Source organism: Nerophis ophidion, linkage group LG11, assembly GCF_033978795.1.
Source record: "Nerophis ophidion isolate RoL-2023_Sa linkage group LG11, RoL_Noph_v1.0, whole genome shotgun sequence".
NCBI lineage: Eukaryota > Metazoa > Chordata > Actinopteri > Syngnathiformes > Syngnathidae > Nerophis > Nerophis ophidion.
This window is the reverse complement of record NC_084621.1, coordinates 13,106,203-13,124,849: the sequence shown is the minus strand read 5'-3', so window position 1 is coordinate 13,124,849 and position 18,647 is coordinate 13,106,203. Positions and strand designations below refer to the sequence as shown.

Below are 18,647 nucleotides of genomic sequence, written 5' to 3'. Positions count from 1 at the left end.
TACTTCAAGGCCAGCATGTTCGATTCATTCCATCCATCCATCCGTTTTTCCTACCGCTTGTCCCATTCGGGGTCGCTGGAGCCCGTCTCAGCTTGTACACACTGGACAAGTCGCCACCTCATCACAAGGCGTTTGATGCATTCATTATTGTGATTTTATTTTTAAATGTATTATGTGGAAAAAGTTTATTTTGATATTTACCTCAGAAGGCGGCAAATAGAAAAGAGGCATTACATTTGTATTTATATTTTATTTGATATGCCATTGCTATTTTTTGAATTATTATTATTATTATCATTATTTGAAACTCGATTTTGCATGTCACTATAAAGTTATATAAGCCTTGCTTGTTCAATATTCAAAGGTTAATTTTTTCAACTTTGGCCCGCGGCTTTGTTCAGTTTTTAAATTTTGGCCCACTCTGTATTTGATTTGACACCCCTGCTGTAAGCTATCAGAGAAAACAAGACTAAAAGTGCTCAGGAGAAGATCATTTGTTTAATGTGGTGTTCTAATTCACATCCAGGCTACTATTATGAAGACTATCTCCCAAACATGTTTAATAAGTGTGACTAATAACTCATGGGATGTGCGCCCGGAGGCATGGCAAAGTAGATGTTGGACTTGCTTATGAGGTCTCATTAACAATTCAAAGTACATATCTTCTAGAACAGGGGTGCCCATTACGTCGATCGCGAGCTACCAGTCGACCGCGGGGGGTGTGTCAGTCGATCTCCAGCCAGGCTTTTAAAAAAAATAGACCTAAAAATTAGTGATCATCAATCTTCACCAAGACGTCACTTAAATGACATTCACGGTACCGGAGGGTCTTGTGAGATGACGCTGGCTGCTGCAAGATCATTATTATTAAAATATGACCGAGAGGAAGGCGAGAAACACTTTTTAATTTCAACAGACTCTCGCGCCGTACCTTCCGTCAAAACTCTAAAGGCCGACTGCACATTTCCTATCTTCACAATAAAAGCCCTGCTTCATGCTGCCTGCGCTAACTAAATACAGAGTCTCGGAAAACTGGCGTGCACAAGCGATCCCTCAGAAAGCTGGCGTGCACATCACTTGTGCACGCCAGCTTTCCGAGACTCTTATTTTGTTAGCGCAGGCAGCATGAAGCAGGGCTTTTATTGTGAAGATAGGAAATGTGCAGTCGGCCTGTAGAGTTTTGACGGAAGGGACGGCGCGAAAGTCTGTTGAAATAAAAAGTGTTTCTCGCCCTCCTCTCTGTCATTTTTTCATAATAATGAACTGGCAGCAGCCAGCGTCATCTCACAAGACCCTCGGGTGCCGTGAATGTCAATCAAGCAAGCTACGGAATTTGCCGCCAATGTTTTTCTTGTAAAGTGTATGGAAGCTGGATGAATTAGATGCCAAAAACCAAGCACTTTCATGTGGTATTGTACAGAAAGGACAACTTTTTTTCTCCTCCATTTGAAAATGTGGGCGTTATCATCATTACTGTCTGATTCCAATCAATGCAAGTCATCAGAATCAGGTAATACACCAACTTATATTATTGTCTTTGTGAAAGAAAGACATCTATATGTGTTACACATGCTTGTATTATCATTAAACACATTTAACTTGTTTACAAAAATGTCTCTTTCATAAATAAATAAATATAAATGATATATATAAATGAGGTAGATCCCCTCGAGTTGGTCAATTGAAAAGTAGCTCGCCTGCAGAAAAAGTGTGGGCACCCCTGTTCTACAATGTTTCTTAACGTCACACCAGGGATCTCAAACTCACTTCATATGGGAGGTAGTCTCAATGTAGCTTCAAATTGAATCTGTCAACTACAAACCCCGTTTCCATATGAGTTGGAAAATTGTGTTAGATGTAAATATAAACAGAATACAATGATTTGCAAATAATCTTCAACCCATATTCAGTTGAATATGCTACAAAGACAACATATTTGATGTTCAAACTCATAAACTTTATTTATTTTTTTTGCAAATAATAATTAACTTAGAATTTCATGGCTGCAAAACGTGCCAAAGTAGTTGGGAAAGGGCATGTTCACCACTGTGTTACATCATCTTTTCTTTTAACAACACTCATTAAACGTTTGGGAACTGAGGAAACTAATTGTTGAAGCTTTGAAAGTGGAATTCTTTCCCATTCTTGTTTTATGTAGAGCTTCAGTCGTTCAACAGTCCGGGGTCTCCGCTGTCGTATTTTACGCTTCATAATGCGCCACACATTTTCCATGGGAGACAGGTCTGGACTGCAGGCGGGCCAGGAAAGTACCGGCACTCTTCTACTACGAAGCCACGCTGTTGTAACACGTGCTGAATGTGGCTTGGCATTGTCTTGCTGTAATAAGCAGGGGCGTACATGAAAAAGATGACGCTTAGATGGCAGCATATGTTGTTCCAAAACCTGTATGTACCTTTCAGCATTAATGGTGCCTTCACAGATGTGTAAGTTACCCATGCCTTGGGCACTAATGCACCCCCATACCATCACACATGCTGGCTTTTCAACTTCACGTCGATAACAGTCTGGATGGTTCGCTTCCCCTTTGGTCCGGATGACACGATGTCGAATATTTCCAAAAACAATTTGAAATGTGGACTCATCAGACCACAGAACACTTTTCCACTTTGCATCAGTCCATCTTAGATGATTTCGGGCCCAGAGAAGCCGGCGACGTTTCTGGATGTTGTTGATAAATGGCTTTCACTTTGCTTAGTAGAGCTTTAACTTGCACTTACAGATGTAGCGACCAACTGTATTTAGTGACAGTGGTTTTCTGAAGTGTTTCTGAGCCCGTGTGGTGATATCATTTAGAGATTGATGTCGGTTTTTGATACAGTGGCGTCTGAGGGATAGAAGGTCCCGGTCATTCAATGTTGGTTTCCGGCCATGCCGCTTACGTGGAGTGATTTCTCAAGATTCTCTCAACCTTTTGATGATATTATGAAGCGTAGATGTTGAAATCCCTAAATTTCTTGCAATTGTACTTTGAGAAACGTTGTTCTTAAACTGTTTTTGACTATTTGCTCACGCAGTTGTGGACAAAGGGGTGTACCTCGCCCCATCCTTTCTTGTGAAAGACTAAGCATTTTTTGAGAAGCTGTTTTTATACCCAATCATGGCACCCACCTGTTCCCAATTAGCCTGCACACCTGTGGGATGTTCCAAATAAGTGTTTGATGAGCATTCCTCAACTTTATCAGTATTAATTGCCACCTTTCCCAACTTCTTTGTCACGTGTTGCTGGCATCAAAATCTAAAGTTAATGATTATTTGCAACAACAAAAAATGTTTATGAGTTTGAACATCAAATATGTTGTCTTTGTAGCATATTCAACTGAATATGGGTTGAAAAGGATTTGCAAATCATTGTATTCTGTTTATATTTACATCTAACACAATTTCCCAACTCATATGGAACCGGGGTTTGTACTTCTACCAGCAGGTGTAGTCGTGACTGCGTCGTCATGATTGTACAATTGAATGTCCGAATTGTATGCTTTCAAACTGTTGAGTTCTTCAGAAGAAGGTCAGAAACATTCTGCTTGCTTAAGGGAAGTTGCTATTTTTGTGTTGCCAAATGTGTGTTAGTTGTGCTGTAATGTGATATTTAATATCAGCTACCCAGGGAGCTAGAGCAGCAATTGATTGATTGATTGAAACTTGTATTAGTAGATTGCACAGTACAGTACATATTCTGTACAATTGACCACTAAATGGTAACAACCCAATAAGTTTTTCAACTTGTTTAAGTCGGGGTCCACATTAATCAATTCATGGTAAGGGGTAATGAACCCCCCTGCATTACACAAATGGTCAGTAACTTATTGTATTTTCCAGACCATAGGGCACACTGGATTATAAAGCACATTGCTGGCCCCACTATGGACTGGACTCTCACTATTATGTTAGATCCACTATGGACTGGACTCTCACTATTATGTTAGATCCACTATGGGCTGGATTCTCACTATTATGTTAGATCCACTATGGACTGGACTCTCACACTATTATGTTAGATCCACTATGGACTGGACTCTCACTCTTATGTTAGATCCACTATGGACTGGACTCTCACACTATTATGCTAGATCCACTATGGACTGGACTCTCACTATTATGTTAGATCCACTATGGACTGGACTCTCACACTATTATGTTAAATCCACTATGGAAAGGACTCTCACACTATTATGTTAGATCCACTATGGACTGGACTCTCACTATTATGTTAGATCCACTATGGACTGGACTCTCACACTATTATGTTAGATCCACTATGGACTGGACTCTCACTCTTATGTTAGATCCACTATGGACTGGACTCTCACACTATTATGTTAGATCCACTATGCACTGGACCTTCACAATATTATGTTAGATCCACTATGGACTGGACTCTCACTAGTATGTTAGATCCACTATGGACTGGACTCTCACTATTATGTTGGATCCACTATGGACTGGACTCTCACACTATTATGTTAAATCCACTATGGACTGGACTCTCACACTATTATGTTAGATCCACTATGGACTGGACTCTCACTATTATGTTAGATCCACTATGGATTGGATTCTCACTATTATGTTGGATCCACTATGGACTGAACCCTCACTATTATGCTAGATCCACTATGGACTGGACTCTCACTATTATGTTAGATCCACTATGGACTGGACTCACACTAGTATGTTAGATCCACTATGGACTGGACTCACACTATTATGTTAAATCCACTATGGACTGGACTCTCACACTATTATGTTAGATCCACTATGGACTCGACTCTCACACTATTATGTCAGATCCACTATGGACTGGACTCACACTATTATGTTAGATCCACTATGGACTGGACTCTCACTATTAGGTTAGATCCACTATGGACTGGACTCTCACTATTATGTTAGATCCACTATGGACTGGACTCACACTATTATGTTAGATCCACGATTGACTGGACTCTCACTATTATGTTAGATCCACTATGGACTCGACTCTCACACTATTATGTTAGATCCACTATGGACTGGACTATCACTATTATGTTTGATCCACTATGGACTGGACTCTCACACTATTATGTTAGCTCCACTATGGACTGGACTCTCACTATTATGTTAGATCCACTATGGACTGGACTCTCACTTTTATGTTAGATCCACTATGGACTGGACTCTCACTATTATGTTAGATCCACTATGGACTGGACTCTCACACTATTATGTTAGATCCACTATGGACTCGACTCTCACACTATTATGTTAGATCCACTATGGACTGGACTCACACTATTATGTTAGATCCACTATGGACTGGACTCTCACTATTATGTTAGATCCACTATGGACTGGACTCACACTATTATGTTAGATCCACTATGGACTGGACTCTCACTATTATGTTAGATCCATTATGGACTCGACTCGCACACTATTATGTTAGATCCACTATGGACTGGACTCTCACTTTTATGTTAGATCCACTATGGACTGGACCTTCACAATGTTATGTTAGACCCACTTAATGTCCATTGCATCTGGTGTCCCCTAGAGGGGGAGACCTTATGTGGGCTCTGAACCGAGAATGTCGTTGGGGCTTGTGCAGCCCTTTGAGACACTTGTGATTTAGGGTTGTATGAATAAACATTGATTGATTGCCACCGGAGTATAGGGCGCATTTAAGGAGTTTATATTTTATTTTTCTTCTAAATGTAAAACACTTCCATGTGGTCCACATCAGTGTTTTACAACCACTGTGCCGTGAGATACAGTCTGGTGTGTCGTGGAAGATTATGTAGTTTCACCTTTTAGGGTAAAAAATATTTTTTGCAAACCAGTAATTATAGTCTGCAAATGATGTGTTGTTGTTGAGTGTCGGTGCTGTCTAGAGCTCGGCAGTGTAACCGTGTAATACTCTTCCATGTCAGTAGGTGGCAGGCGGTAGCTTATCGCTTTGTAGATGTTGGGAACCCGTCTCGTAAGGTGACGATGGTTTGTCCTGATCACAATATGCAGACGACAGCAGGAGGCAAAGTGCAGGTAAAAAGGTATCTAATGCTTAAACCAAAAATAAACAAAAGGTGAGTGCCCTTAAGAAAAGGGGAAGGCTATGCAGAACGATACCAAAACTGAACTGGCTACAAAGTAAACAAAATCAGAATGCTGGACGACAGCAAAGACTTACTGTGGAGCAAAGACAATGTACATCCGAACATGACATGACAATCAACAATGTCCACACAAAGAAGGATTAAAACAACTTAAATAGTCTTGATTGCTAAAACAAAGCAGATTTGCGGAATAGCGTGTAAGGAAGACATGAAATTGCTCCAGGAAATTACCGACAAAACAGGAAAAGCCACCAAAATGAGAGCGCAACATAAGAAGTAAAACACTACACACAAGAAAACAGCAAAAAAGTCCAAATAAGTCAGGGTGTGATGTGACAGGTGATGACAGTACACCTACTTTGAGACAAGAGCTATAGTGATGCACGCTTGCTTATGCTTTAAAGTCATATTTAACAATTGCGACAACAACTTTTTACTGTCAACTGAGTTTAATTTTTAATATCTGCTGGTAGTGAGCCTCTGCGTTTTTTCAATGAAAAAAATGTGCCTTGGCTCAAAAAGGTTGAAAAACACTGTCCTACATAACATGTAACGGTGGTTCTTTGGTCAAAATGTTGCATAGATGATGTTTTACACATCATCTTTAAGTCGCTTTCTGACAGTCTTTTCAGGATGCGCGGTTTTGTGGGCGGTCTTATTTACGTGGCTCACCTTGTCCCCGTCATCTTGGTTGTAGCGGTGTAGCATGCAAGGACGGGAGTGGAAGAAGTGTCAAAAGATGGCACTAACTGTTTTAATAACATTCAGACTTTACTTCAATAAATAACGGCGCAGCATCCAGAAACAACAACAAATGTGTCCCGTGAAAAACCTTCCGACCGGAACTCTCTAATATCAAAAGTTCCTTGGGTGAATAATGTAAACTCACTACAGCGGTTTGTTTTAGCGCTTTCATGGCGAGTTTACTGACATATATAAGTTTGAACTTTACACTACTTTATATTAGAAATGGCAACAGTGGAGGATGAATGTCTCATAACAAGAAGATAGAGAAAAAGAAAAAGCTTAGGCAGGGACTACAAAGGCGGATTCCTGCAAATTTTCAGGACTTATGCAGATCCCAAATACAGATCAGCAGGTACAAGAATGTAAGAAAAGTTGCTTTTGCATAACATTGCAAAACAAAACGCCAGGTAATAAGTCTTACCTTATACACACACCATAATAATATTCCTATGTTGAAGCGCGGTACAATCCATCAAGCGGTGTGGCTTCAAAGTTTACCAAAGATGTACTAAAACCTTTTGATATATTTTTGAGCGCCGTGTGTAATGTTCTACATGACCATTTTTGTGTTGTTCACATGAGTCGTATTGCAGTCTACACATATCTCTTATGTTTGACTGCCATCTTCTGGTCAGACTTATCATTTCACCATGTCCATCCATCCATCCATTTTTCTACCGCGTATTCCCTTTGGGGTGGCGGGGGGCGCTGGTGCCTATCCCACCTACAATCGGGCGGAAGGCGGGGTACACCCTGGACAAGTCGCCACCTCATCACAGGGCCAACACAGATAGACAGACAACATTCACACTCACATTCACACACTAGGGACCATTTAGTGTTGCCAATCAACCTATCCCCAGGTGCATGTCTTTGGAGGTGGGAGGGGCCTATCCCCAGGTGCATGTCTTTGGAGGTGGGAGGGGCCTATCCCCAGGTGCATGTTTTTGGAGGTGGGAGGGGCCTATCCCCAGGTGCATGTCTTTGGAGGTGGGAGGGGCCTTAGTCTTTATTTTGTCTTAGTAAGTCAATATTTACTAAGTCAAATTAGTGACTTACTGTAAATAGGTGTTTGCAATAAGCGTTTGAAAAAGAGTTAAAATTGGGGCCACATGCTGACATATGCTCAACTCATCATGCTTAACATCCATCCATTTTCTGCCGCTTATTCCCTTTTGGGGTCGCGGAGGGCGCTGGCGCCTATCTCAGCTACAATCGGGCGGAAGGCAGGGTACACCCTGGACAAGTCGCCACCTCATCGCAGGGCCAACACAGATAGACAGACAACATTCACACTCACATTCACACACTAAAATATATATATATATATATATTAGGGGTGGGCAAATTAATGCATTAATTATGAGTTAACTCATCAATCTATTAACGCCGACAATTATTTTATCGCACATTTGCGTATGTTGTTTACATGCTTTTATTTTGTTAACGCCTTTTCTTAACAAGATGGCGTCGCCCGGCGTCGAGGGGCTCTTGGTAAAGATGCAAGATTTGGCAAAAAATACCGGACAATTCTGCAACTTTCATGGCTGGCTTACAGCGTGGTCACTCCGGGATCACTTACGACCGCCAGACAATTCTGAATGTGGATCGATCAGGCCGTTTTGGACTGAATGACGCGTGCTTGCTAGACCGGCTAGCTAGCATGGGAATACTTTGCCGGCTACATCCAGCGGCCTGTGAAGCAGCGGAGTATATGTGTTGTCTGTCTATTTATGAATAATGCAGACGAGGAGTGTTGGCTGAGTTCTTAACGTTTACTTTCAGAGCGTACATATCACAACATACAAGATGCCGTCATGGCGACACAACCTATACCGGGCTACCGCGCATGCTCGTCACTCCTGTTGCATGCTGGGTAGGGTAGTTCTTTTTTTCCCTGGCTCATAACATCACAATATAGTACCATGTATATGATGTGTTCAGTTTATCACAGCACCAAGCAAACAATCGGAAAATTCCCATCATATCAATTCCTAGATATGGTCATAATTATTTTAAGTGCACTACGCAGAATAAACACAACATTATTAATATTGCTACTACGGATCATTTGATCAAAAATTCCCTAAAACAGCCCACTACCTATAATATAGTTTTTTTAAACATAAAATCCTTGATAAAAAAAAAATTCTGCTGTTACCTCAGAAATTGCCTGTTCAGATGTTATGATTGTGGCTCAGAGATTTGTATGTAGATTATATTTATTTTCCATAAAAAACAGGATAACTTAAATACCCTGGCAGTGGCAATAAGCTTAAATGTTTGTATTTACATTTTTTGAGTTGATTTTCATAAAATATGCTATTTAACTGCTACTGTTTAACAAGGACTGATTTAAATTGTGTTTGCACAACAAATGTTTTGGCGCTTTTGTTCATGTGGGAGAATATTCCAATAAAGGTGCACTACACACTACTTTTGAATTCATTATTGGGCTTTGCGTATACAATGCAGTTAATCGCGATTAATCGGACAAATAGTGCGATTAACTTTGATTAAAATTTTTAATCGTTGCCCAGCCCTAATATATATATATACTAAGTAAATATTATATAGTATATATATATATACTAAGTAAATATTGACTTACTAAGACAAAATAATGACTTACCTAGTATCTCAGGTAACTACGACTGTTGTGTTTTTACTTTACGGAAACAATATTGAGATACATATTAGACATTGCCACTCTGCATACGGACCGGGAAACACAACCAAAAATTGTAGGCTTCTTCACGCGACGAAGCCGGCCTACTTCACCACAGTCTGTAGTCTATTGCCCCCCCCAGGCTGTGGTGAGATGGGAGTCGTGATGATTGGCGACAGGCCAAATTGCACCGTTCCTTACACCCACCTAGCCCCTTTCCCTCTCCGTCCACCTGTCCCTAAACACTGAGACTCTAATACTGGACATCCCTAAATTCTCAGGCCCCCATCCCCAGGGGACCCGAGAAGCACTGCTCTGTGACAACGGAAAACGTCCTTCCTGTTTGGAAAGGGAGGGTTTAGTCAGCGTGTTTTGGCGTTAGATCAAGCGAGAGAAGCGTCGGACTCCACCCTGATGGTGAGAATCTTTGAGGCTGAGAACAATGTTTCTTATCAAAAGCCAGTTTGTGCCAACTTTTCCTGCACATTTGGTTCCTCCACCAGCACCAAAACATCAACGTCTCTACATTAGAACCACCTGACATGGAATGCAATAGAAATTAGTTTTTTACATAACGGGGCAGTTTTTTTATTAATAAAATGTGTAATTCTTGACAAAATAGCCTGGGAAAAAATACCCGCCGGATATATTGTACATAAACCGACGATAAAGGACACAGGAAACAGAACTTTGGTTTTTCTGTGCAGGTTTTCGGGCAGCACAAAACCTTCCCATCAAGCAGTTCTCATCTCGGACCGTGCAAACCTGTTTGTTAGCCCAGAAGAGGCGATCAATGAAGCCACAGTCCATGTTTGTTTTTTCTGAGTTTTTAATGACATGCACATCGTCAAGACATAGTCATGAACTGGGAAAAAAAAACACCCTGAATAGTCAACATTTTTCCAAACAAATATTATCTCCCAACATTTCTCACACTTTCTACCAACAACCTACTGTAACTTTTAGTTGTTTTTGCCGAATCACCACATGTTGTTATGCAGCCTTAAGGGACTGACAAACACCTGTGAAATTTGGGGCAAGATCTGAGGTCCTCTCCAAGGTTTTTCATAGTCCGCATTATCACTGGCGTCCCACTGGATGTGAATTCTCCCTGCCCACTGGGTGTGAGTTTTCCTTGCCCTTTTGTGGGTTCTTCCGAGGATGTTGTAGTCGTAATGGTTTGTGCAGTCCTTTGAGACATTTGTGATTTGGGGCTATATAAATAAACATTGATTGATTGATGGTTAAAAACATGGCCGACAAGACTACAAAACTCGACAGTCGGCCTTAGAACCCGGTGCGCCTAATGTGCGGAATCATTTTGGGTGCGCTTGCCGACCTCGGAGCTATTTTATTTTCGCACATGGTGAAATGATACGTGTGAACAGTAGATGGCAGTCACACATTAAAGATACGTGTTATTATTTCAATGTCGATTTTTGAGAAAATGAAAGGATTTTAAGTACGCCTTATAGTCGGAAACATACTGTACCAGTGAAATAAAACCTCCCCCGTGTTTTGTGAGTACTTAGGCCTATTACGCTACGGCAGGGGTAGGGAACCTATGGCTCAGGAGCCAGATGTGGCTCTTTTGATGACTGCATCCGGCTCTCAGGTAAATTTGAGCTGAGTTTGCTTAACACGATAAATAATGAATGATTCCACTTGTAATCAGTGTTAAAAATGATGTTCAAAATATAAAACATCATCGTGCGTTGATGGTAAGAAGTTATTTATTTATTATTGGTTAGTGTGGGGCTTGCCCTCCTGGGGGTTCTTCAGACCACCAAGAACCGACATGAGACCCTGTTTCAGGGTTACAGTATTGTTTCATTTTTCAATAAGTCTCTCAGTTGCTTTCCAGCAATTGTCTTTTTCTCTTTCGTTCTGGCTCGCGCTCTGGCTCCAGCACCAACCCCGTCTCTCTTCCTGGCTGCTGCTTATAACATAGCGACAGGTGAGTAGGTAAAAAGGCCCAGGTGGGCCGTCTACGCACCTGTCGCTGATTTCGAGGCCGGTCCTGGCAACACCACGCCCCCTCCACAGTTAGCTTCAGAATAACAATGTTATTACAAAGAATAAGAGACCTATTATACTCTAAAAATGTTAGTTTTACTTATAAATGCACGCGTTTAGTTGTGTTCAGGGTTAAAAAAAATATTTTACGGCTCTTACGGAAATACATTTGAAAATATTTGGCTTCTTGGCTCTCTCAGCCAAAAAGGTTCCCGACCCCTGCCCTACGGTATTGAAATGTTTGTCATTATGTTGCTACTCAGTGACCTTGTGGTTAGAATGTCTGCCCTGAGATCGGTAGGTTGTTAGTTCAAACCCCGGCCGAGTCATACCAAATCACCCGTTACCTCCCTGCTTGGCACTCAGCATCAAGGGTTGGAATTGGGGGTTAAATCATCAAAAATGATTCCCGGGCGCGGTCGCCGCTGCTGCTCACTGCTCCCCTCACCACCAAGGGGTCAAATGCAGAGAATAATTTCGCCACACCTCGTGTGTGTGTGTGACAATCATTTTGTACTTCAACTTTAACTTAACATGGAGAGCCAAACGTTTTCTGAGGTGGAACTTGGTATAAAAAGTTTGAAAATTCGCTGGTTAATAACTAAATAAATACATATCAGGGTGTCCATTGTACTTCAGTTTAGGTGGAGCATGATTTGTTTTATCCAAGAGGGGAGCGTGGCGAACAATAATTGAGAAGCACATCATGAGTCACCATCAGAGGTGGGTAGAGTAGCCAGAAATTGTACTCAAGTAAGAGTACTGTTACTTTAGAGATTTATTACTCAAGTAAAAGTAAGGAGTAGTCACCCAAATATTTAGTTGAGTAAAAGTAAAAAGTATGTTGTGAAAAAACTACTCAAGTACTGAGTAACTGATGAGTAAACTGTTTGTTTAATTATTACGGCAACAAATAATGCACAAAAACATAAAAATAGCAATGAGCAAATTCAAAGCCAGGAATATCTCTTAAGCAACTAAAACAATAATATATATTAAATAATAGTACATTAAAATAAAATAAAAAAATGGCACATTGAGTCACAATAACTTAACAGCACCATAACCTCAGTAGGCATTCATTGATTTGATTGATTGATTGATTGATTGATTGATTGAAACTTGTATTAGTAGATTGTACAGTACAGTACATATTCTGTACAATTGCCCACTAAATGGTAACACCCCAATAAGTTTTTCATTGTTTATCAATTACTTAATAAATGACCAAGTCGAGGTGATCTACCTCATACATACATATATATACACACACATATCATATATTCACACACATATCATATATATATATATATATATATATATATATATATATACATACATTTATATATACAGTATATAATGTATATTTATTTATTTTGCCGTTTTTGTTGACATGTTAAAGGTGTTTTAATGAATATACATGCATTTTTAACACATAAATTCCTATCTTTCATGAAGACAAGAATATAAGTTGGTGTATTACCTGATTCTGATGACTTGCATTGATTGGAATCAGACAGTATAGTGCTGATAACGTCCACGTTCTCAAATGGAAGGAAAAAAAAAGTTCTTCATGAAAGTCGTTGGTTTTTGGCATCTTATTTGTCCAGCTTCCATATTCGTTTTCATACACTTTACAAGAAATACAATTGGCGGCAAACTCCGTAGCTTGCTAGCTTGTTTGCGCTGGCTTTCGGAGACTCTTATTTTGTTAGCGCAGGCGCGATGGAGCAGCGCTTTTATTGTGAAGACAGGAACTGTGCGATCAGTCTTTAGGCTTTTGACGGGAAGTACGTTTGAAATAAAAACTGTCTTTTTTTCTTTACACTTTTGATTGATTGATTGAAACTTTTATTATTAGATTGCACAGTACAGTACATATTCCGTACAATTGACCACTAAATGGTAACACCCCAATAAGTTTTCCAACTTGTTTAAGTCGGGTCATGTGACCGCCTGGCTCCGTTTGATTGGTCCAACGTCACCAGTGACTGCACGTGATTGGTGAAAAGCAGGCATGCGTAGATTCTACTTTGAATCTCCGTCATAAACCAAAACAAACATTAATAGATCGATAAAAAAAAAAAAGTAGCGAGTAGCGAGCTGATTGTAGATAAATGGAACGGAGTAAAAGTAGCGTTTCTTCTCTATAAATATACTCAAGTAAAAGTATGTTGCATAAAAACTACTCGTAGAAGTACAATTTATCCCAAAAGTTACTCAAGTAAATGTAACAGAGTAAATGTAGCGCGTTACTACCCACCTCTGATCACCATTGATTGATTGAGACTTTTATTAGTACATTGCACAGTACAGTACATATTCCCTACAATTGACCACTAAATGGTAACACCCCAATAAGTTTTTCAACTTGTTTAAGTTGGGGTCCATATTAAACAATTCATGGTAAATTATTTTTTTATGAATTGATTAACGTGGACCCCGACTTAAACAAGTTGAAAACTTATTGGGGTGTTACCATTTAGTGGTCAATTGTACAGAATATGTACTGTACTGTGCAATCTAATAATACAAGTTTCAATCAATCAATCAAATGAGTCTTTCCATACATATTTACTAGTAGCAGATGTCCAATTTGTATTTGCAACATTAAAGATGGCATAAATGGGATTTTTTTTTTTACTGTGCATCTCCTACACTGGCTGCTGATAAGATGCATCGTTGGCTTCCAATCTATGCACATTTGGGCAAAAATGTCCTCTGGTAGCACAAGGAGCCAAGATGTGTTTGAGCAGACTGGGAGTTGGGAGCCCAACACAATATAAGGAAGGGGGATGGGACAGACAGATTAGACCTCATAGTGCAAATTGATTTGGAGAGAAATTTGAAGGTGGAATGTTAAAAGTTCTCCAACACAACAAGATGTGTGTCCTACTTCATGCAACAACCCTGCAGTAAGTGCAGAAGTCCAGCAGCATTTTAAAGAACACAACAAGATGTGTGTCCTACTTCATGCAACAACCCTGCAGTAAGTGCAGAAGTCCAGCAGCATTTTAAAGACCACAACAAGTTGTGTGTCCTACTACATGCAACAACCCTGCAGTAAGTGCAGAAGTCCAGCAGCATTTTAAAGACCACAACAAGTTGTGTGTCCTACTACATGCAACAAGCCAGTAAGTGCAGAAGTCCAGCAGCATTTTAAACAACACAACAAGATGTGTGTCCTACTACATGCAACAACCCTGCAGTAAGTAGGTGCACAATGCAGAAGTCCAGTAGCATTTTAAACAACACAACAAGATTCATTTTAAAGAACACCACAAGATGTGTGTCCTACTACATGCAACAAGCCAGTAAGTGCAGAAGTCCAGCAGCATTTTAAACAACACAACAAGATGCATTTTAAAGAACACAACAAGATGTGTGTCCTACTACATGCAACAACCCTGCAGTAAGTAGGTGCACAATGCAGAAGTCCAGCAGCATTTTAAAGAACACAACAAGTTGTGTGTCCTACTACATGTAACAAGCCAGTAAGTGCAGAAGTCCAGCAGCATTTTAAAGAACACAACAAGATGTGTATCCTACTACATGCAACAACCCTGCAGTAAGTGCAGAAGTCCAGCAGCATTTTAAAGACCACAACAGGTTGTGTGTCCTACTACATGCAACAACCCTGAGTAAGTGCAGAAGTCCAGCAGCATTTTAAAGAACACAACAGGTTGTGTGTCCTACTACATGCAACAAGCCAGTAAGTGCAGAAGTCCAGCAGCATTTTAAAGACCACAACAGGTTGTGTGTCCTACTACATGCAACAAGCCAGTAAGTGCAGAAGTCCAGCAGCATTTTAAACAACACAACAAGATGTGTGTCCTACTACATGCAACAACCCTGCAGTAAGTAGGTGCACAATGCAGAAGTCCAGTAGCATTTTAAACAACACAACAAGATTCATTTTAAAGAACACCACAAGATGTGTATCCTACTACATGCAACAAGCCAGTAAGTGCAGAAGTCCAGCAGCATTTTAAACAACACAACAAGATGCATTTTAAAGAACACAACAAGATGTGTGTCCTACTACATGCAACAAGCCAGTAAGTGCAGAAGTCCAGCAGCATTTTAAACAACACAACAAGATGCATTTTAAAGAACACAACAAGATGTGTGTCCTACTACATGCAACAACCCTGCAGTAAGTAGGTGCACAATGCAGAAGTCCAGCAGCATTTTAAAGAACACAACAAGTTGTGTGTCCTACTACATGTAACAAGCCAGTAAGTGCAGAAGTCCAGCAGCATTTTAAAGAACACAACAAGATGTGTATCCTACTACATGCAACAACCCTGCAGTAAGTGCAGAAGTCCAGCAGCATTTTAAAGACCACAACAGGTTGTGTGTCCTACTACATGCAACAAGCCAGTAAGTGCAGAAGTCCAGCAGCATTTTAAACAACACAACAAGATGTGTGTCCTACTACATGCAACAACCCTGCAGTAAGTAGGTGCACAATGCAGAAGTCCAGTAGCATTTTAAACAACACAACAAGATTCATTTTAAAGAACACCACAAGATGTGTGTCCTACTACATGCAACAACCCTGCAGTAAGTAGGTGCACAATGCAGAAGTCCAGTAGCATTTTAAACAACACAACAAGATTCATTTTAAAGAACACCACAAGATGTGTGTCCTACTACATGCAACAAGCCAGTAAGTGCAGAAGTCCAGCAGCATTTTAAAGACCACAACAAGTTGTGTGTCCTACTACATGCAACAACCCTGCAGTAAGTAGGTGCACAATGCAGAAGTCCAGTAGCATTTTAAACAACACAACAAGATTCATTTTAAAGAACACCACAAGATGTGTATCCTACTACATGCAACAAGCCAGTAAGTGCAGAAGTCCAGCAGCATTTTAAACAACACAACAAGATGCATTTTAAAGAACACAACAAGATGTGTGTCCTACTACATGCAACAACCCTGCAGTAAGTAGGTGCACAATGCAGAAGTCCAGCAGCATTTTAAAGAACACAACAAGTTGTGTGTCCTACTACATGCAACAACCCTGCAGTAAGTGCAGAAGTCCAGCAGCATTTTAAACAACACAACAAGATGTGTGTCCTACTACATGCAACAAACCAGTAAGTGCAGAAGTCCAGCAGCATTTTAAACAACACAACAAGATGTGTGTCCTACTACATGCAACAACCCTGCAGTAAGTAGGTGCACAATGCAGAAGTCCAGCAGCATTTTAAAGAACACAACAAGATGTGTGTCCTACTACATGCAACAACCCTGCAGTAAGTGCAGAAGTCCAGCAGCATTTTAAAGAACACAACAAGTTGTGTGTCCTACTACATGCAACAACCCTGCAGTAAGTAGGTGCAAAATGCAGAAGTCCAGCAGCATTTTAAAGAACACAACAAGATGTGTGTCCTACTACATGCAACAACCCTGCAGTAAGTGCAGAAGTCCAGCAGCATTTTAAAGAACACAACAAGTTGTGTGTCCTACTACATGCAACAACCCTGCAGTAAGCAGGTGCACAATGCAGAAGTCCAGCAGCATTTTAAAAAGCCACCATCTCACGAAGAAGACCCGACAAAGTAAAGCAAAAGACTTACACGCAGGGGCTGGGACATCCGTTTGCTCCATTTCGGCGGCGATTTATAAAAAAAAAAATCAAAAAAACTTCCTGGCGGTCGGTCCTCGTGTTTATTCGAGCACCGACTCCTGGCGCTCCAACAGTCCGCTCATCCCTCACACAGGACGGGGGAACTTTGACTCACTTCCCGCGGTGCTTCTCCGGAGGTCTCCAACACAAACAAGCCTAGACCGCAAATGTCCAGAGAAGGTTGAAAGAGTGCTGACAGGGGAGATGTAGGTGAATAAAAGAGGATGTAAATGTCTAAAATGTGAGAGTGAGAGAGAGAATGTTGTGTGTTTGCGTGCACTTTGCAGACTGATGCTGCGCCGCTGCTGCTTCTCGCTGCCAATGTTGGACTCTTCCATTGTCACGCAGGGGGAAACCATGTAATTATACCATTATTTTTCACTATACACAAAATCAAGACCACATTTGTGATAATTTTTTTTAAGTAACGTCCTTTTTACAACTGTTTATATCGCTCTTACAAAGCGTTGTCATGTAAACATGTTTTTATAGTGTCATTTAAAAAAAAGTATACCCCTTGATGTTGGTTTCTTCCTATCGCTGAACTCCAACATGCATCAGTAGCTCATTTTAGATGCTAACTTCTAGATCGGGGGTGTCCAAACTTTTTCCACTGAGGGCCGCACACTGAATAATCAAAGCAAGCGGGGGCATTTATTATAAAAAATAACAATACAATATATGTATAAAAAAATATATATTTAGGCCTCCACTCAGGCTTGATCCCACTTCTGACAAGAACATTTACCAAGAATTGATTAACGTGGACCCCAGTCCATAGTGGATCTAACATAATAGTGAGAATCCAGTCCATAGTGGATCTAACATAATAGTGAGAATCCAGTCCATAGTGGATCTAACATAATAGTGAGAGTCCAGTCCATAGTGGATCCAACATAATAGTGTGAGAGTCCAGTCCATAGTGGATCTAACATAATAGTGAGAGTCCAGTCCATAGTGGATCTAACATAATAGTGAGAGTCCAGTCCATAGTGGATCTAACATAATAGTGAGAGTCCAGTCCATAGTGGGGCCAGCAATGTGCTTTATAATCCGGTGTGCCCTATGGTCTGGAAAATACAATAAGTTACTGACCATTTGTGTAATGCAGGGGGGTTCATTACCCCTTACCATGAATTGATTAATGTGGACAAGTTGAAAAACTTATTGGGGTGTTACCATTTAGTGGTCAATTGTACGGAATATGTACTGTACTGTGCAATCTACTAATAAAAGTTTCAATCAATCGATCAAAAAAGATCCCGGGGACCCCAAAGGGTTTTGGTAAAAATAAAATGTTAAACGTGTAATTATTAAATATTATTATTTTTATTATTATTCAAGTTTTAAATCTGTAGATCAACATTAAGTCCATCTGTCAATACGACGTTTTGAAAAAAATTAAGTTGTATGCTTTTTTTGTCAAAGAAAAACCATGCTTTTTTATTGAGGAAAAAAAAA

General features: G+C 40.3%; 1 protein-coding gene across 5 annotated transcripts in view; it reads right to left on the bottom strand.

Moving 5' to 3' along the window:
• Window positions 1-17,412, bottom strand: part of map7d1a (MAP7 domain containing 1a) — a 118,436-nt gene extending 101,024 nt beyond the window's left edge. Inside the window, exon 1 of one of the 5 annotated variants that reach the window (XR_009808755.1) lies at window positions 17,137-17,412. Coding sequence is in view for 4 of the 5 variants with exons in the window: in XM_061915122.1 (XP_061771106.1) it covers window positions 17,137-17,167 (31 nt within the window). In the remaining variant the exon portion in view is untranslated. The remainder of the gene's footprint in view (window positions 1-17,136) is intronic. The other 4 variants (XM_061915122.1, XM_061915119.1, XM_061915120.1 and 1 more) reach the window with 4 other exon arrangements.
• Between the last annotated feature and the right edge of the window lie 1,235 nt (window positions 17,413-18,647).